Below are 20,724 nucleotides of genomic sequence, written 5' to 3' on the forward strand. Positions count from 1 at the left end.
GACTGATGTCTGAGCTCAAGATCCATTTGTGGAATGTTGGGAAGTCACCTGTTCATCAGTGAAATAATCAGTGTAGTTTAGTAAGCTCCTCCCGTCCTGAGCTGGGCACCGGAAGTTATGATACTGAAACTAACTGGTTGCTGCCTTTAGGTAGAGGGGGAGGTGGATGTGCACATTCAAATATTCACTCGGTGTTTGCACCGGCTGCTGAGCACAAGAGGAGCACCTCGTGGGGACGAGGAGGGAAATTCTTTGCATATAGCACATCCACATCCATGAGGGGGAAAGTCTGTGTTTGGTGTCGATTTTCAGCTTGACCTTCCCTTGCATCTTCTGTGACCTCCTCCCGACATCCTCTCCCCTTGATCCCATTCTGTATCCTTTGCAACTCTTCCAGCTTGAGAACCTCCTATTGATTTGTTTTATTGTCATTCCATGACTGTTGGCCATGCGGGACAAGTAAATGGACTCTGTGACAATACTGGGACACATTGCTGGGCCTTCATTTCATTTTGAGATCTTGGGGCTTTCAGTCCTCAAGTGACCAGGACACAGAACAACTGTCACTGTACCTCCTCATGCCTGCCCCCGACCCCAACTTATCCTTTCCCTGTTCTCTGAGAAGATTCCTTCCTAGCGCTTCCTCCCATACCATTTTCCTTTTCCCCCATCAGGACCGTTTCTTCTTCTGGTGCTATCTGCTTCCTCTGCCTGCCTTACGACATCAAGAACAGGATGGAGAGATTTTTCCACCCTATCTCTGCTCCTTCATCTCTGGGGTGGTAACTGGTAGTCTTTTGGGGGCAATTGTCTTGGCATTTTAAAATGGAAGGCGGGGGGGGGGGAAGGGGAAGATTCCACAATGATATTATCTTAATTTAAGGTTCAGACCACAACTGCAGAGAACATCTGTTTTGAAGTCTGCTGTTGTCTTTGTAACCCAAGAGAAAAGCAGGGGGAGATCAGAGGAAGGCCTTAGCCTTCCTCCAGATGAAACCACCTGCAGCCTCGGGAGGGGGCTGGGATTCCGTTCTCCTGGGGCGCGGAGCTCCTCGCTAGGAGCCTGGTTCTGTGCTTCTGCATGTTATTAAAGAACACTGGTTCTCCTGCCACCTGTGCTAATGCTCTCCTCCCTCTACCTCCTCAAGAGGCCAATTTAGGACAATTTAAGTGGGAATCCAAATTACATGATCCCCAAAGGCTCCTAGGGTAGCCTGCGTTCTGCATTATCCAGGCCCAGGAGGGAGCAACAATCCCAGGAAACAGGGTCAGTCTGGGTGTGGAGGAAGCCTCAGAACCCTGGAGCCTTGATGGGCAGCTCTTCACCTCTTTCTGCATGAGCAGAGCCTGATTTGCTGCTACAGGAATACGTGATGTCTAAACTGGTGGCTTTTATAATGTCGCTTGGTCTACGGATGGGGCCAATCCATCCCGCATTGTTGGGGCTGCAGATGCAGCTGAATGGTTCTTAATTACAGTCTAAAGAAACTGCAGACAGCAATAGAGCCAACCCAGACCCTTTTCCTTCCTACCGCCCGTGCCAAGCTGTCTCCCGCAGGGAGCGCTAGTGCGGTTATCCTGCGCTAGGCTTGCCCAAAGACAACACAGTGGGTGTGGAGAACACTGTCAGGTTTCTAGCAATGGAGTCGGATCATCATCGATCTGTGCCTGTGTACGTGGGATCCTGCTTTGTGTCTCCAGAGTGCCCGGTAACAGACCACACTGAATGGCAGTGGCTTCTGCCAGCGTGGTATCTGTAAACCCAAGGAGAGGCCACAGACAGAAGTGCAGTCGGGATTCTGGACTGCCTTTGTCGTTTTCAGGCCATGTGGCCTCGGGCAGAATGACCTCTTCTCTCAAACTCATGTTTTAGCCCTGGTAGGAGCAGGAGGGCTGGACTTGACCGTCTCTGAGAACCTCCCACCTAGCTCCGACATGTGATGAAGCCAGGACCTAAGATTTTGTGTCCACAGAGGTGCCACAAACACGATCTTCCTTCTGCATTTGAACTACCGTTTTCCTATACTCTTAAAACAAATACAGATCTGCGGTTTTTTCTTCTAATCAGGTAGTGCTGGAATGTCTCCAACGAGGCCAAAGCTGGGCAGGTTCCCAGATCAGGAATTGAGGAGAAGGGGTCTGCAGAGATTTTTTTTCAATTACACACGATCGCTCGCCCTATCTCTCCCCCGAGGACAGTTCAGGTGAAGAGAGGATCCAAGTTACTTGGTAAAGGGGATGGTCATTGAGGTTCAGCATGATTTCTTGGCTATTCTTCCTCATACTGGAGATGAACACCAGTAACAATATGTAACTTTCACTGAGCACGTCTTCTGACCTAGACAGACACTGTGTGAAGGGCTTGGCATGTGTCATCTCATTTAATCCTCCAAACAGCCTTAAGGGTGGGCGCTATTATGGCCTCTACCTTAAATGTGGTGGAGTTGAGGCTTTGGGGTTAGTGATTTAGGAGTAGTAATTCAGCTGGCTGGTTGGCAGAGCTGGAGTTTGAACCAGAGTCCTACTCCAGAGCCTCCACTGCTCACTCTCCTCTTTGTTTTATTGTGGAAGCTTCCCCCCCTCCACCCTGGGGGCCTACCAGCCCCTAAGTCCTGCCCCTCCCTGCACCCCGCCCCCACCTCCTGCCCAACTCCCGCACCCCCCTCCCCCAACTACAGCACTTCTTATCGCCCATTGTTTATTGTACCTTCTAAACAATAGCTAATGAGCCTGTATTACACGGTAGGGAGAGCCAGGGGTGATTTTATTCCATGAAACAGAGAGGAGGTTGTGACACAGAAAGGTTAAGTGGCTTCACTGAGGTCACAGAGCCAGCCTGCAGCAGAGCAGTCCTGAGCCCGCGGATGGGGTTCTTGCACTGACCCTCAGGCCTTCTGGCATCAGAGTTTAATTAGAAGAGTTATTTTCATTTTCCTTTCCATCTCCAATGTGCCATTTTATTGCTGCTTGATAATGGTAGATATCGAAGCCCCAGGCCTTTTTCTGCCCCGGTGTGCTTTTTTAATGACTCAACTTATCGCATAGAAACCACTTGCTTTAGAGTTAAGCTTTAGAGGCCTGTTTCTAGGTCCCTGTGTGTGATGGGGACTGTTGCCTTTTCTCAGAGAAAAACAACCACAAACGCAACTCAGACAGGTTGTTGAGGACCTTTTTTTTTCTTTTCTTTTTTTTTTTTTTTTTTAAATCTTACATTTAAACCAGTAAATCAACATCTGTGAGTCATAAACGTGTTCTGGATCAGCCGTTAGTGGTCTGAATGTTTTTGCACCTACCTCCAGTACAGCGTATTTTAGCTCAAAACTCAGAGGTTCTTTTGTTTGTTGAAGCTTAAGATTCCAGAAATAGACAAGTAACTTATTCCAGCACAGTTGTGGAGAGGGGGAGTCCATCTTCCACGATTGTTTGAAATGGGGTGTATTTTTTATGTTTCTTTTTTTGTTAAGGCTGGCGTGGCATTGAGGGGGGAGTAGAAAAGAGAAAGGTTATGTTTTTGACATCTTCTATGTGTGTGAGAGAATTCTGTGTAAAAATGTGACTAGTTCTTTGATACCGTTAACATCTAATCGCATTCCCCGATGCCCCAACCCCTGCAGCTTTGTTTGACCCTTATTGACACGATGTTCCTAGTTTAAGGAGTTTTAGCCCTTGAGGGATGTAATTCCCTAGGTTTCAGGGATGTTTAAAGATACAATTCTGTTTTCTCGCAAGTGCAGGAGGAACAGACTGCTGCATTACAAACAAAAGCGAAGAATTCCCTTGGATGATTTTTCTTGAGTGTCTCGAAATCAGTCTTGAAACAACTTGCCAAGTAGCTGGAAGGCAAGGCCCAGCTGATCTTGTTTTGCTGGTGGGGAAACTGGGGCACAACTGAAACTAAGTGGACATGAACGCTGGGGAACAGGGGTTCTGCTCTGCCCCGGGGGACAAGGAGCAGACCTAGGGGCACAGTCACTGACATTTTGTAGTTTATCTTCACAAGCCATAGCACAGCCAACTCATTTAACCTTTAAATTAGAAAGAGATGGTGACAAAGTAGGTGCCCACAGTGACCAGGAGGTTGACAGTTCATTACTGCGTACATATTGATTGTCTCCCATGTGTCCAGCACTGGGCCAGGTGTTTGTTGGTTTTTAGGCTACAGTAAGATAGAACTGCCATCAAAAGTCCATAGAACATTTACAAGAATCTACTTGTGTCATAAAGAGAATAAAAATTTCGTTTATCAAACTTGATTGGATACTTGCAAGCCTGATTGGATTATTAATATCCCAAATATGTAAAAAATGTTTTAACTTGTCTATACTAGCGCCCCTTGTCCCAAGTGAAGTTTCAGTTAGGTCCGAAGTTAGATGCATAATTTCTGATAACTTCACTATTCACAATCAGTGTCAGGCCGAAGTCGACTTCCTGGAGGTCCGTGGTGGTCTTTGGCTAGCTCACCCTCCTTCTTGTCTTAACCTAAACCCCTTCCTTGATTTGGACCTTCAGCTATTTTGAGTTTCTGTGCTCCAGGACTGGGTTAGAGAAAAGGATGACTGACAAGGAGAGATGTCATTTTTAAGGAACCGAAATAATAAATTCCCCCATTGCCAGAGTGGAAAGTATTTATGGTTTGATCATGGTGGCTTCTTTTAGTGTCTAATGGTGAGGGGTGTTGGCAGCAGGAAGAAAGCTGAGGAGAATTCTGGGGAAGACAGAAAAGACTGGCTCCGAGGAAGCTTCCTTTGCAAATAGAGAAGTACTCACACTTGGATTTTAAAAATACCAGCATTTTCTTAACACAACATCAATAAAACAAGATTCCCCAAAGCAACTCTTGATTTGCTCAGTTGTTTTGCTGATGTGTTCAGAACGGGCAAGGCAGGATTGGTTCAAGATCCTCTCCTTTGCGGCTCATTTGGACGTGTAAATGTACAATTCATTCATCAGCGGTTTCCCCCAGCTTTTCCCGGGATCAGAAGTGTCTGTTCTTGTCATCTGGAAGCCAGCATTGTTTTCTCACACCTTTTGGAAATCTAACAGCTGGATTACAACAATCCTTCAAAAATTAGGATTATCACATACAAATATTTTCCTCTTGTTACTGAAGGAGGGGCATCATCTGAAGTTTGAACCAAGAGCTAGAGATTTATTTTCTGTTCCTGGCTCCTTCTCTCATTTGCTGTGGGAAACCTGCAAGTTACTAATGTTTCAAGGAGACAAAACTGGGGTTAGGTAAAGGTAAGCAGGTGTGTTCAAATTGATGGGGTGGGGGGGGGGAGAGTGTTTGTCAGCAGTTGCATACAGTTAACAGGCAGGTGGTGGTAGTTCAATATATGCTTAGAAATCAGGAAACAGTGTTAAAAATAACCTTTTTCTGAGGTTCAGAAAGATATATGCTTAATCTTCTAGTTACCTAAAGGTAGATCTCAATGTCTGGCTCTAGCTATACCTAAGCGTGTCTATGTACGTACCTCTATATTCACTGGTTGCTTTGTTACTTAGAACCAACTGCCTCCACTTATGATAACCAATGTGTTAGTGCAAAACCATTAATTATTTGGGATCGCGTTGTGGTGTCCGAAGTGTCCGAAATTCCCAAGTGGAACAGGGGTTGTGCATTGTTGATTGTGTCACAGCTGTGAATGATGTACTCCAGAAATTCAAAACCACAGGGCCTCTGCATTTCTCTCCGTGCTGCTGGTAGTTGTGGGGTTTCCAGTTTTCTCCAGTGGAAGAGAGTCTGTGAAAGGAAGGGCCCGTGACTACATAATTAGAAGAATAATACCTTCCCCTTCCACTCAACCACTGCTATAGGTAAACTGGAAGCTTATGGAAGCCCATGATTGGATTCCAGTTTGGGGGCCCTGTTCTCTGCTCTCCCAGTAACACAGAAGTATTTGGGCCTTTGTCTAGGGGTCTCCAGGAGGCCGCCTTGAGCTTGATCCTTCTCAAGGACAGCGAAACAAGATTTCGGCTCTCCAACGCTGCCTCGTCTTAAGTCATTTCGTAACCATGATACGGGTGTGCTCTGAAAAGTCGAAGGCTCCTCCACAAACACTGAACCGATTCCTGACTCACAAACCGGCTGCAGTCCAGGACTCATAAAGCCCTTCGAGGACATTGGCTTGAGAACCCCCTGCGCCCGCTCGCACGCACGCCCCTTCCTCCGCATGCCTCACGTCCTGTGTGTCAGTCTTTGTGAATGAATGATGTACACGCACTCGGAAAACTATGCTGCTACTGGGGGGGGGGGGGGCAGGAGCGGGTGACCAAGTCCTCAAGAATGCGTGGCGAATCAGACGGACTTTCCCCAACGGCCGTGGCAGCCTCTGCACCCAGCCTGCTCATCGGCCCTAGGCCCTTCCCAGCGCGGCAGAGGGCTCAGCGCCCCGCCGGCTCCGCGCTCAGCTCTGGGCTGAGGGCGGCTGGGCCCCGGCAGGCAGCAGGCAGGGGGCTAGGGCGCCGGCGGCCGCGGAGCCCCGCCCCGCCTTCCTTTCGTTTTGGGCCGCCGCCGACAATTGGCCGCTGGCCTCTGGCCCCGCCCCCGGGCCGCCCCCGCCCCGCCGTCCCCGCCCCTCGCTCCTCCCCCCTGCCCCCCGCGGAGAGCCTGGGGGATGGGGGGGGGGAACGGGCGCGCAGACCCGGCCGCCGAGCCTCGGCGCCGCGAGAAACGCCCTAAAGAGGAGGGAGAGAGGGAGGGAGACCGCGGCTCCGGAGAGCGAGAGCGAGCTGAAGCTGCCTGCCGGCGGAGAGGAGGAGCGGGGCGAGGACGAGGAGGAGCGGGGCGAGGCGCAGGCGAGGCTGGGACCCGGGGCGCGCGCACTTCTCCGCAAAGTGCCAACTTCCCGGGAGAGTGCCGGGCGCGCACCTTCTGGGCGCGGGGAAAAGTCAGCGGCAATCTGAAATCTTAGGGAAGAAAGTCGGATTCCCCCCCCCCTCCCGTCCCCTTTTCCCCTGTTACTAATCCCCATTAAAAAGACAAACAACAAGAATAACAGCAAACTTGCCATAATCCTGTCTGCCCCCCACTCCTGGCACCATGAAGGCGGCCGTCGATCTCAAACCGACTCTCACCATCATCAAGACGGAAAAAGTCGATCTGGAGCTTTTCCCCTCCCCGGGTGAGTGGTGACTGTCGAGGCCCCCACGCCAGCTTTGGGCCGGAGGCTGGGGTCCCCTCCGCTTCGCCCCCCCCCACCCCCCCCCGCCGCTTCGCTGTTCCCTTCCAGGCAGTTCGTTTTTGCCTGAGCAAGGCGATGCTGGGAGCAGCTGGAAGCAAGGTAGAGAAGACTGTTGGTGGCCTGGGACCCTTGTTTGGGGGGTGGTATTTATTTTCACAGCTGTGTTTTTGTGAGTAATGGGAAAAAGCTTATAGAATGTCCAGCACCCCCATTCCTGCTTTCTTATCTTTCCAAATGAGTGAGAACGCTCTGGCCTTTTCCCGTAGCTTTGTGGGGGGGGTGGACACTGCCGCAGAAGACATCATCCACTGGCCCCCGCATTACCAGAGCTGGAGCTGGATGGAGGGCCCTGGGCAGTGAGAACCGACATAGTGTCTAACTGACTGGCCTGCAAGCACGTTTCAAACATCTTGCCGTCCTGCGCCCCTCTGTCACATGTCCCTTTGCCATCTAGCTCCTCTTTTCTGGGTTGAGGGCAAGGACATGGGAGGAGAACTGAAATGATCGTCTTAACTTCTGGAAACATCCCGCTTCTGTTCCTGCAGGTTACTTACTTTACCCATCTTCCTAGTCTGCCATAAATTTGCCCTCTGCCACCAAAGATCTGTTACAAGAGGGAACAACGTCCTGACACCAAACGCGACTTTGTGTCTTTGGTTGGTGGTTGGTTGTCCAATTCCTTGGTCTGAAAGATTTGAAGAAGAGGATAGGAAAGGAATGTGATTTTGTCTTGGAATCCAGAATCCCTGGGATAGATGCGCTTTGAGAAGAATAGATGTTTTCTTTTAGGATGGGCAACAGCCAGCTATCTTTTAGAAATTAGTGATTTTAGAGGTAAAGGTATATAATAAGATACAGTGCGAAGGTGATGCCATCTGGGAAATAATTCGCAGAAGTAACCTGCTTCTCTGTGGTATCTGATTATCAATAAGTTTAGCTGCTCCCGCCTGTGGTTCAGGCTTCTTTGCCTCTGCTGTAATGAGTTGCTTAGTTTAACCCTTTCTTAATCTGCTTAAACTTCAAACCCAAGCCCAGCTGATGTTTTGTCATTTGGAGATCATCCCGAAATGTTCATAAAGACATGGATGACCATGTCCTGTCCTGTTAGACCCCCTCACATTCAGCCCCGGTACTGGGGGTTCCACTGGGAGGTGCACAAAGAAGGCTAAGACTGTTTGTTGTCACAGGGATGTTGATGGTCAGAGCAACGCTGAGTTCAGCTAGAACCGTGGAGACATTTCGGGCACTTAGAGCTACAGCTCAGAAGTGATGCTGCTGTGATGGTTGTGTTTGGGGTTCAAGGAAGCCACAATAAATTCTGTTAGTCACAATTGCACCAAACCATGCATGAAAGAAATGATAGTTCGCAGCCAAGACATAAGCTCATCTCGTAGGTTCTTTCCTTAAGAATGGCTTGTTTGTATGCATGCCTATGGGGAAGAGACAGATTCGGCTGTCTGGGAAATAGCATGTAAGCTGGTCAGTTTTCATACCTACAGTGGATTTCAGGGGCTAGGAGTGAAGAGCCCCTGGCACCACGTGTTTTGGGTCACAGTGAACAGCTGAGGTGATCTGGGGGGTAAGTTAATATTAACACTAGAGATTTTGAGCATATGGCGCTGTTATTTTGGTTATTGATAAAAAAAATAAGCCCCTGGGCAAGTAACTTTGCTTAGCTTTCCCATCTGTAAACTGGGGACAGGAAGCCCTAATGCTACAGTCAGCATCTATTATAATAGGAATCTTTACAATGCCTCTCTTTTCCAGAAAAGGTTGACAAGTTACTGGTCAGGTTTTGTAAGCATCCTTCAATACAACAAAATGTCAGTGGATCAGAGAAATTGGGCAACCTTGTGCCATTTATCGTAAGGAGGTTTGGTTTCTGGCACTATCTTGGGGAAGACGGAGAAACTTGAAAATATATGTAGAAGTTTTCGGTTTTGTTTTTTTCCTGGATTTTTGGTAGCATATATGTGAATATTGTACCCATATCTTAGAGAGGAAAATAGAGGCACAGAGAAGGTAAGTCACTTAAGAAAATCTAGTAAGCCCGTGGCTAAGGTAAAATTAATCCCTTTTCTAACTTCTCAGTGTACGTTGCCTTCCTTGAGTGATACTGCAAATTACATTTGAAAAGCTCAGCAAAGAAACGTCAGTTGAGGCTTAAACTTGCAGGTGCAAGGATAGAAGAAACATTCGCCATGGCTGCTGCCTTTGTTGGGGGGTGGAGAAGACACTGGCTAAGTGGGGATTTGCTTTGCCCATCAGACCATATATGACATGTGTTTAAAGTTTAACTTCTCACAGCGTGGCTTTGTGTCCACAGCTGTGACTTAAATATTTTTCACAATGATTCTTTGGGTTGTTTAGTTTCTTATGTGTGGAGACAACTAGTGTGGGATCTTATCTGCCTTAAATAATTAAACCAAGATTTTCCCTCCCCAAATCCAGGAGCCAAAGAGAGGCAGCAGGGAAGTAGGTGCTGAAATGGGAGTCCTGGGTTTTTTGCCTGCCTTTTGTGGCTAGGACCTGATCCTGAACCTTTTTACACTTTTCTTCTAGATTGAGACCTCCCAGATTTCCAACAGCTTTAAGTACCAAATTAACCTACGCTTTGAAATAACACTGGAATTGCATATTCCTTGTAAGTGTAAAGTGGGTATGCCATTCTGATTGCAATATATGATGGCAAGGCTCTCGGGTCTTACATGGGCTAAAAGAAACAAAGCCATGGAGAGTCCATGAGTTCCCTCTTGGTGTGGAGCTCACTGAGAAGGGTGGAGGCTGGGTGCCAAAGCAAATACATTCCCAAGCCGCTTAATTTTCCCCTCCTTCTCCACTCCACCTTGCTGGTGAGGTGAGCGAAATGCTCAGGGAGGAGCAGGAGTGCTGATTCTCCATGTTTGCTATTTTATAAGAATGAAAGGATCACCCCCGTCCTCCATCAGACACCCACAGAGTCCTCAGAGACAGGAAGAAGATGTGTTCCTTCGGTCGTCCCTTTGGTCAGTCTTTATGCCGTCATCCGCGTAGACAAGAAAAACGGGCAGCGTTGCCCAGGCTATTAAGCTCACTGTGCTCCCAGACCCCCGAGGACCACACTCCATTAGTGACTAACAAGCCCAGTGGTTCAGAGCCCGGAGTCTGGAGCCAGCCTGTCTGGGATTGAATCCCAGCTCTGCCACTTACTAGCTGTGTGACTTTGGACAGATTACTTCATGTCTCTGTGCTCTCGCTCCTGCATCCACAAAATGAGTGTGATAGTTGTTCTGACTCACAGGGCTCCCAGGAGAATTGTGTCTATTGAGGTGTAAAAAATCTTAAAGCAGTACTGACCCCAAGTAGATTCTAAACAGTTAACCAGAAAACAAGTCAACAGAAAACCAGTGTAGAATTTTCAGGGGCCCCTTGAAATGTTTAATAGGGGCTGTTGCTGTATAATGTACTTCCCCTCATCTCCTTTTTTGGGAGAGAATGTAAAGTTGAAGAGAACTTTTTTATCTCCTTAGCTGAGATCTCACACCAGTGAGGTTCCATTCTGTGGCCCACGGAGCAAACACAGTGAACCAGGTAACTTTCAGAGTGTCCAAGTACCTCGAGGTCCCAACTCTCTGCTAAGGCTCGGGGCTTGGTCAGTTACTTTGGGTGATGGGGGTTATCAGTGCTATCTCTAAGCAAGCAAGAGAGCCACCAAGACTAGGAGTCAGGGGGACATTTGAAGGGCTGACGGAAAAGTAGTGTTTCAATTATGCAGAGTTGAGAAATGCATCATGTCTAGTTATTATAAAGTATCTCACATTTTATTTATTTATTTGGTTGGCAAAGCTTGCATTCCTGGCATTTTTGGTTGGTTTGTATTGCTGTTTTTTTTTTTTTTTTGTCTATGTAACTTTTTTTCTTTCTTAAAGAGACCAGACCACCCTGTAGGAGGGTTCCCGCCCCCAGGAGACAAACCAGCCCATGGGCAGCCTCCCAGAGCCCGGCTTACTCTGGGCCCCAGCAAAATCTCTACAAGGCAGAGAGAGCTGGTTAGCATAGGTCAGGATTTTTCAGGAAAGCAGGGCTCTCTATTTCAAAGAGCACAGATAACTCTACAATGGCTATAGCAACAGCATAATTACAGACGTCTCTCTGGTTTGCGGAATGAATAACCGGTGGCTATCATGGCATTCCATGAGCTTGCATTGGAGGTAGTCTCTTGCCGTCCCAAGTTACAGGGATTTCTCTGAAACATGCATGGAGCCTGGACTTTCCCATAAAATAACACTGTGACCCTTCACCCGGACTCAGGTGGGGAGAGCTATTTTTTTTTATCTATTTTTCAGATGAGGAATGGGAAACTCAAAGAGATACATAATTTTGCCCAAGGCCACACTTGTTAGAAACTTACAAACTGATGAGCTGTTTGCAGGCATGTTATACCTAAAATAGAAGCCCCGTGTTATTCACACTCTGGAAATTAAAAGGGGGTGCGAGAAAGCAGTGATGGTGGGTGCTCTGGGGGTTGAGGAGATACAGGGCTCCCTCCTTGCATGACTCCTCTGACCTTAGGGAAAGGGCCTATTCTGCAGACAGTCTCCAGGCCTGCCAGTCTGGATGTGTTGCCGTAGGAAGATGCTTGAAGGTTCGAGCAATGCTTGCCTTGGACCACCACGAGGAGAACCCGGGTTCTTGTTTGTCTGATGTCTTCCCAGATGTATTCTGCTCTGTCACAGGTGGCCAGGTGATGATGGTCACTTCTAAGTTCACATCCTTCCTGGAGTCTCCTGATGCTGCCTGTTTAGCCTCTTGTATCACAGACACAGCTCTGCAGAGAATCTCACTCATAATCTGGTTGATGAGAGACATAGATCAGCAACTAGTGTGTTTTCTTAGTTCGGTTGTCGTTTAATTTTCCTGCTTCCGGAAGAAGCCATAGGCGCCTACATTTTCTGTCTATGCACCAGATGTTTTATTTTTTCCAACTAAAATGTAGCATTTTCAAGTCCGTTCCATGGGTCAGGGGACTGTTTGTAGTTATTTGGCACAGGGAGGAAAGGCGAGCTTTGGGATTCTACCTGAAGATTCACCAATCCTCTACGACCCAGGGTTAATAGGGAACAAACAGATGTCCTGACCACTTGTCCATGGGGTGGGTATAGTTCCCTCTATCACTGCCTTATGGGGAGCATTTTCTCCCAAGTAAGTAACATCCTCGGGCCCACACAGTCATCGTAGAGATGGATTTGTATATTGACAACACAGTCTCCATCTTTTTATCTGGCTACTCCAGAATGAAATGTTGGTCCCACTTCTCCGCTCAGACAGAATCTCTTATAAGATTTGCTCTCACGTTCACAGCCTTTTAGGCCCACTCTTTGCTTACAGCTGCTAAGCTCTTAACCCAGCACTGGGGACATCAAGACAATTCCCAAATGTATCATTTCTGTTGGTCATGTGCCTATGGCTTTGCTTTTTTTCAGTTGGGTTAAAGACATCTTTTTTCAAAAGGTCGGTAGATGTTTTTCAAATTGCATTAACAGGCTATTTCTACTTGGCTGCTTTTCGAAGCCCTGTGCCTATCTGCGTTACTTTTTTCATTGTGTAGTTTGGAGTCTCTGTGCAGATACGAAAAGAAATTGGTCTGTGTTGGAGGTTGCAGTATATCCAATTTCATTGGCAGGGAGCCATGCTTACAGACACACTCAAAATACTGCTGGTCAAGCCATAAATATTTATTGATTCTTTGGCCAATTTCGTCATATTTCCCAGGTGCTTTCCAGTTTCTGCTGCTTGTGTCCAAGCCTGTCACTGGGCACTTCTTACTGTCCTATCACCTCTTTTCAATTGTCCTTTTCTGTAGCATTTAGTTTTGTCCCTGAGATTTGTAAAATATTGATGCAGATGGTGCTTGAAGGCCCAAAGTAGTATTGGCCAGTTTTCTATTGGGTTTCAGATCTTGATGTTGTACAGGTAGTGAGTTCATTTAATTTACCGTCTAAACTGGGACGCTTTTGACAGTGTGATGGGCACTGTGAATAATGATACTAGAATGATGGACATAAACTGGGACTCTCCCAGCAAACGAGGGTCACACTACTTAGACACTGAATTGAGATGATAATATTCTTTATGATACCTACTCTCAGTCGCTAATCTTGGGGGCTAGACCTTCCAAACTAAGCTATGAGGACCAGATTAAGAGTTTGAAGCAATTCAAGTTCAGTGTGGTTTCCCCCAACCATGAGTTATATTTTTAAATGTGTTTTTGACGCATAATATAATATTTCTCAGAGCCTGAGAAACAACTACAAATCAACCTCAAACAAGTCCACCTCAGGCATTTGAAACCTCTTGGTAGCTTTGGGTAGCTATGCTAAGCTGTTGATTTTTGCTTTGCAAGGTTCTGCAGAGGAACTGTAAACTTTCTGCATGTAGTGTGTGTGTGGTTGTGTGTGTATGTGTGTGGTGTATCTGTGTATGTGTGGTGTGTGTGTGTGTGTGTGTGTGAGAGAGAGAGAGAAAATGAACTTTCGAGTAGGGGGGGAAATGTCATCATTACAGAAGCAAAGACAATTAACATTTTTGCTTTGCTTTGTCTTAATGCACGTCCATGATGAGAAGTTTTACTGGTGGGATCAAAAAGGGCAAGGAAAAGAAAAAGTTTTTTTGGTACCATTAAAGTGGGTAAAAACAAAAGCAAAAAGCAAGCCCTCGGTGCTTTAGGAGAGGAGGAAGGGAGTGGTGGATTCAGTTGCAACATCCCTTTTGGCTAAAAAGGAAGAGACAGAAAAACGAATGAGAGCAGGAAGAGAGTAAGAAAGTAAGAAAGAACTCATAAAGGAACAAGAAGAAATACTTAAAGAAAGGAATGCAAGAATTCACGTGATTATTTCATAGACTTTTGGAAAACTCCTCATAGGGACCCATCTCAGGTGGTCAAGTGGGTGACCTCAGCTCTGTTGTTCCCACTCTTAGGCCGTGGAATCTTTTCAGAACCCCCTAAATCCCTCATAGATGCACGGCTGGTCAGGGATAATCAGATGGAATCTTCCCTGTGTTCCAGATGCTTCCATGGCTAAACATGCAGGAGAACCATTGTGTGAATTTATGGAACTCTGTGTGGATCAATGATTATTTCTGTTTCCTGGGCCCGTTGGGCTCTTTCTTCCAACACTTCTCAGCTAGAATAATTTCACGGGTCAGCTTTAGAGAGAACGTGGCTATTTCAGAAGCATTGGAAGGGGGCGTAAGAACAGGGAAAGGATTATTTTAGATAGAACAGTGTGGGATGAATGCCAAAAGTTTAGAGTTAAAAGAAAGGCTTACATAAATATGAAGAAAAATACCTTGATTGTAGAAAGGGAAGAGAGAAGGAAGTGTGAGGCCAGGACCCGTGTAAGAACATTTTGAGTCTCAGGATGAATTTTGCCTTTGAAGGTAGGGAGATTTTAAGGACAGAGAAGTGTTACATTGAATAGGCTTCTGAGAGGGGTGAATTTTTTTTTTTTTTTGGTAGCATTACTTTACCTCCTACTCATACTGTTAGTTGTTAAAACCTCTGTATCAGTTTATCAGAATAGGCGTTAAACCTCAGAGAAGATGACAGAATCAATCAGGTACGTATTTTCAAGGTACGAATGAAAACTAAAGAATCTAGGTCAGGCAAGGGCATTCCTAAACCCAGGGAGTGTTTGCAGATCATGGTTTTTGAAGCATTTAGGAACTCTAAACTGGGTGCCAGGTACTGTAACGGCTCCTCTCTAATGACTTTTTTGTGTGATGACAGTTTAGTGCTGGGGAAATTCATTACTTCAGCGTTCAGGTTTAAAGTAAGAGTGTTTTGGAGTCGGATTTTAAAATAGCCTTCAGAAACTCCATCACAGGAAATTTTTGGTGGAAGAGTTTCCATGCGATAACCTTTATACTTTCAGTATTTGTATGTTTTTCCTGTCTATTGGCTATTCCTTGCCTAAAATTGAAGTGAATTCTGTACATGAGGCACAGGTTGTCTTATATCCTTGAAATACTGGTTCCATGGATGGAACAGGAGACTCATCAGCACAGTAGGAATACATATTGTGTGTCAAGTGAATAGGGTATCCTCTGGGGGGCCCATCATTGGTTGGAGAGTCCACAGCCCTGGGTGCTCGCCATGGCTTTGCACCTGTTTGTGTGACCTTGGGCGAGTCATTTCATTTTTCTGGACCTCAAGTTCTTCCCCGGTCAAATACATCAGCTGGAGAAGATGACCTATAAGGTTTCTCTTAACACTGACATTTTATTTATTTTTTATTTTATTTTATTTTATTTTATTTTATTTTATTTTATTTTATTTTATTAAAAAAAATTTTTTTTTCTTTATTTATTCTTGGGAGAGAGACAGGGTGTGAGCAGGGGAGGAGCATAGAGAGAGGGAGACACAGAATCCAAAGCATGCTCCAGGCTCCGAACTGTCAGCACAGAGCCCGACGTGGGGCTTGAACTCATGAACCGTGAGATCATGACCTGAGCCGAAGGCAGACGCTTATCCGACTGAGCCACCCAAGCGCCCCCGCCCCTTTTTCTTTTAATGTTTATTTACTTTTGAGAGAGAGAGAGACACACACAGAGTATGAGCAGGGCAGGAGCAGAGAGAGAGGGAGACACAGAATCCGAAGCAGGCTCCAGGCTCCGAGCCATCAGCACAGAGCCCGACGTCGGGCTCGAACCCACGAACCGCGAGATCGTGACCTGAGCTGAAGTCGGACGCTCAACCGACTGAGCCACCCAGGCGCCCCATTAACACTGACATTTTATGACTCTAGATAACATGTAAGATAATTCAGGCGCGGAGGGAGCGTAGAATGTCATTCAAGGGGTAGGCCAAACGAGGATGCTTTCCTCCTAATCCTCAAATTCTGTTCCTCACAGTTCCATCAGTGGGAGAATTTGGGATACATCTGCGAAGGTGAATAACTTGCCTGCAGAGAGGTGTCCGGGACCATTCCTGGCCTCGTTTGCAGTCGGAGAATCCGGGCACGTTGCCTCAGGGGTGACACTGGGCCAGGAGTCATACCTTCCTCTTGGTCCCCCTCCCTGAGACGGCTTCCTCGTTCCAGGAGCCTTCGCTACGTTTGCAGCAGAAGGCAGTTCCAGGGTGGGGTCTCATCGGGAGGGAGGAGATGGAAGTTAGGGGTCCGGTACGTGAAGCAGCCGGCCCCAGCTGCCTCCCCAGGGCTGAGCATGTGGTCTGAGCCCTGAGCTTATTTCGTCTAAGCTGCCACTTGTCCGTGTGCTGCTCGCTCGGTAGGTAAACAGTCCCCTCCTGCAGCAGGAATGCGTTCTGCTGAAAGCCACCTCAGTGCCTCTTCCTGACATAGTCAGAGAGTCAAGGCCCCTGCCTCCTGTTTGTACAGAGGGAAGGGCCCCGGGCCCGCTTGCTTCTGGCCTTGCGGGGAATGGTGTCTGCGCAGCAACCGGCTGACCCTTCCGCGGGGCGCAGGCCGTCCGGTGGAGTCTGAGCCAGACAGGACACCACCTGCTTCAGTCTCCACAGCCATCCAGGAAGCTGCAAGTGTGTGTCGGGGTGTGGCGAGCACAGGCCGCCTGGCTTTGCAAAGGCCGCTCTCTGCCACCGTGGAAGAGTGTCACCTGCACACAGCTGTTATCTGAAAATCGTTTTTCTTTTTCTTTCTTTTTTTTTTTAAAGTCAACACCTCCCTGCTTTCCTTTTTTTGTCTTATATATTTCTTTAGTGTTTATTTCTGAGAGAGAGAGGGAGAGAGCACGAGCAGGGGAGGGGCAGGGAGAGAGAGAGAGGCACAGAATCCGAAGCAGGCTCCAGGCTGTGAGCTGTCAGCCCAGAGCCCAACGCGGGGCTCGAACTCACAGACCTGAGCCGAAGTCGGACGCTTAACCGACTGAGCCACCCAGGTTCCCCATGTCATTTCTACATTTTGAGAAAAGCCTGTCACAGTTCGTCTTTTCTGTCAGCAGCAGGCAGACCAACAGTGGCATGCCAGTTTGGGGAAAAACAAGAAAAACTGCCACTGGTAATATAAGGTAGACTTTATCTACTGCTACGTGCATAGGGACAGAGTCTCTCCATTCCTCTTGATCCTTTTCCTTTTTCTTCTATTAGTTACTAGGTGCTAACTTATGAACATGTCAAGATACTGATGTGCCAGGGACCTCATTATTTTACCCTAATCTCTACTAGCCGAGTATTCTTTCCATTTCACAGATGAAGAAACTGAGAGGTCACACAACTTGTCTGAGCTCACACGGCTGGTGAGTGTAGGGGTTCGGATTCAGACCCATGAACTCTGAAGTTCTGTGTGTGCTGCCTCCAGAATTTGCATAGATCTTTGGATGTTTGTTGAATTGGGGGAAACACTACAGTCTGTCTGGGCTTAGGATTGACCGGTTCACTTGATCCTTGCTTATTATTTGGCAGAGATTTTACCGGGAGACACGTGACTTCACCACATTTGACGCTCACTCGAGGTAATTCTTTGGGTTAGGAACATTTTACAAATGGGGAACCTGCAGGGCGGATCCTAAGTTTTCTTTCGCCGGGTTACATGGTAGGTAAGTGGCAGAGTTAGGACATGAAGCTGTCTTCCTCCAAACCTCCTGACTTTTCCATTCAGCCACATATATTTTCACTATTTCTATGGTACTTGGTAAAAATACATGGCTAATGACAGTAATGGTAATGAGCACTAGCTCGAGATCAGAAATGCCAACAGGACACCCTCTTCTCTATTGCTAGATATAGATTTCCTCCACATATTTTATATGTAGTTAGTGGGTCCCACACAGTTGGCTCATTATTGAGCTCTGAGTGGGTTTCACCGACGACTCTGACATAGGATCTGAAAAATCTGCATAGCTTTCCAAGATGCCAACCCACTGGCCAACTTTTAAGTAGGATGGCAAGTTAGTTTCTTCTCAAGTAAAAAAAAAAAAATGTGAGTTATTACTCCACAGGCTTCTAGACAAATCGGCAGTTTCCCTCTGGGGTGGCTTGATCTTAGACTTCGGGAAATATATTATTTTGTTCAATATAAAGCATTTTGAAAAGAATTCCTGTCCCGCCTATTTCCCTGTGTTGAAATATATAATCTTCTGTGCCTCTGTTTACCCGTTTTAGCAAATGAGGTCCATCTTAATGACTGGCAGAAACCTCAGGTAGCCGGAGGGGGAAAAAAAACCCCTAAAGCCGAAAAACAAAAACCTTTGAATCTCCTCCTGCATTTTATGGGAAAGAATTGTGCCAAAGAGCCATGTAAGAAGTGATGACGTCTTAGATGAGTGGATTTTAACCCCCCCCCCCCCCCCCCCCGCCACCTCTCTGCTAGTTTCCATTTGGGGCAGGGGCATTTGCTATGGCACCAGGTATAAACACTTGGAGTTTAGCAACATTATATTTGATTACCCCTCTAATACAATGTGTTGTTCCTTAGCAGTAAAAAGAAGGCCCCTCCCTCCTTGTGTTGGTTGTTCAGGAAGCTAGAGCATTCCAACGTGGAGTGACAGGTGATTACACTGAGAGGTGTCCCCCTTGGCATGTTGTTGTTTTCTTGGGGGGGAATGTAATCCTGAGTAGCCAGCAGGGCCCTTGGGGGGCTCTGGATCATAGGGCAAGAGGAGTCACTAATGGGGAGGAGAGGGTGGTACCCTGATTGCACCAAAAATGGAGATAATCACATTATGTTTGGTCCTTTTGAACCTCGGCACTTGAACTTAGTGCTTGCCAGGAAAATGTAGTCTCTCAGGCATATCTTCCTGTGGCTGCAGCGTGTCTCCTTCTCAGACGGGATTGGGCCTTTGGCTCCCTGCTCTCCACCGGTGGGTAGTTTGGGTCAATCCTAAGGAGTCCTTCTTAACCTTTTCCTGGTGTGCACATTTTCTGGGCTGAAAACTGGACGGGTCCGCTTATAGGTGGTCATCCTTTACGTTGTATTGCCTGGGGTATCAGAATGAGGATACCTGTGTCTGTTTTTGCTCTGGGCTGCCAGATTGTCGCCACATCTCAGCATCATCTCTGGATTCTTCCGGAAGAAGGGTGCTCACTCCTAGTGAGCTGCCTCTCATTGGGAGAGAGTAGGAGAGTTAATGAGCTCAGGTTTGGAAAGTCTTCTGGAGTCATTGGTGATGCAGGGAATGTTATTAAATTAGTGGGAGAGATGATACAGACAGAGTTGCAGTACTGAATACATAGGAACTGGGATGAGTCATGTGTGTGAATACAGGAAATGCTCCTTGATTTTGCATAAGAACAAGAGTTCAGTGTCACACCTTCCTTGCCTCCGAATGGCAACCGAACGTTCTTCAGAACTGCCGGGTGCTCGTTTTTGGCCTTTGTGTGTATCTGGGCTTCAGTTTGGAGAAATGAGAGAAAAGTAAAACTAATATTTATAGGGCACCCACTATGCGCCAGGCACACGGCGGGGTGCTTGGCACAAATAATCCCCTTCCTTAAACAACTTGGTGAGGTTGGTGTTTTAATCCCCATTTTGAAGATAAGAAACTGACTCTCGGAAAGGTTCAGTCTGTTTTCTGGAGGCCTTAGAGCTTTCGAGTCACAAATTTGAGCTTAGATCTCTCTGATTACAAAGTCCTACCAACTTAGAATCTGTTGGGAGAGCAAATTTGCTAACATTCTTATTGAAAGCTGTGATTCTTGGCACATCGTTTTGTGCTTTATGCTCTTTAGGCTCCTCATTATTACCAGGGTAAGGAAGAAAACATTCAGTAGATCTATAAATATCTACCGCTGGTATGTGTAATACAGGGAGAGAGAAAAAAAAAATAGTTCCCAGAGTTTTCATTGTGCATTTTCAAATTCAAAATACACAAATGAAAAGTAGCTAACTGAACTGACCAAACTCGCATACAGAATTGGAGCCTTGGCCCCCATTTTTCAGATTGGGAAATCGAGGAATGAAGGAGGAGCTCCACCCTTCCTTTAGAATTCTCCAGGGAGGGGATGTTCAGAGGTACAAGTCTCGGCCTTGAGGCCACTTGATGCAACAGGCATGTTTGTAGATAAATAAACACACATGGAATGAATCAATGTCTACATGGAAGACCTGGCGTGAACCTCTGATTCAGTTGGAGATTTTTTTTTTTTTGTTTTTTGAAAAATCAAGTATCTGTTTCTTTATTTCTGGATTTCTGAAGGCTTCTTTTGGGGAGCTTTGTGGCTTTTCTATACCCTCACCTATACTCTTCTGTGATGGATGGGCTAATGGGGGGGGATATGGAATTCCAGGCTGGCTTCAGTGTCTCCAGAGAGTTGGGGTGCTGGATGAACAAAACAGCGATGTTGGTTTTTTTCAATGAGATTGGGCCCTGGCAGTTTGCCTCTGGGTTCATAGGGTTTGGTCACGTTGTGATGCTCACAGACGTGCTGCAGACAGTGAGCAAGGAGCAAAGATGAGTCCAGTCTCCGGTGGCCCTTGGCTGCCTTGCTTTCTAAGAAGAGAATATTTTCAGTGTTTTTATGGGCAAACTAAATCTAAGGACTTAATATTTGAATTTCTGAAAGCTGGGGGTGCCTGGGTTGCTCAGT

The 20,724-nt window shown here is 46.8% G+C and overlaps 1 protein-coding gene across 5 annotated transcripts in view; it reads left to right on the top strand.

Annotated features, from left to right (window-relative positions):
* ETS1 (ETS proto-oncogene 1, transcription factor) overlaps nt 1-20,724 on the top strand; it is a 131,885-nt gene that overhangs the window by 57,367 nt on the left and 53,794 nt on the right. Inside the window, exon 1 of one of the 5 annotated variants that reach the window (XM_027036904.2) lies at nt 6,644-7,124. The exons of 3 other annotated variants lie outside the window; for them this stretch is intronic. In XM_027036904.2, coding sequence (XP_026892705.1) covers nt 7,043-7,124 — 82 coding nt within the window. In that variant the 5' untranslated portion in view covers nt 6,644-7,042. Of the gene's footprint in view, nt 1-6,643; nt 7,125-20,724 lie in introns of those variants that run through there. One more of the 5 variants, XM_027036902.2, reaches the window with a different exon arrangement.

The sequence above is a fragment of the Acinonyx jubatus genome, chromosome D1 (genome assembly GCF_027475565.1).
Source record: "Acinonyx jubatus isolate Ajub_Pintada_27869175 chromosome D1, VMU_Ajub_asm_v1.0, whole genome shotgun sequence".
NCBI lineage: Eukaryota > Metazoa > Chordata > Mammalia > Carnivora > Felidae > Acinonyx > Acinonyx jubatus.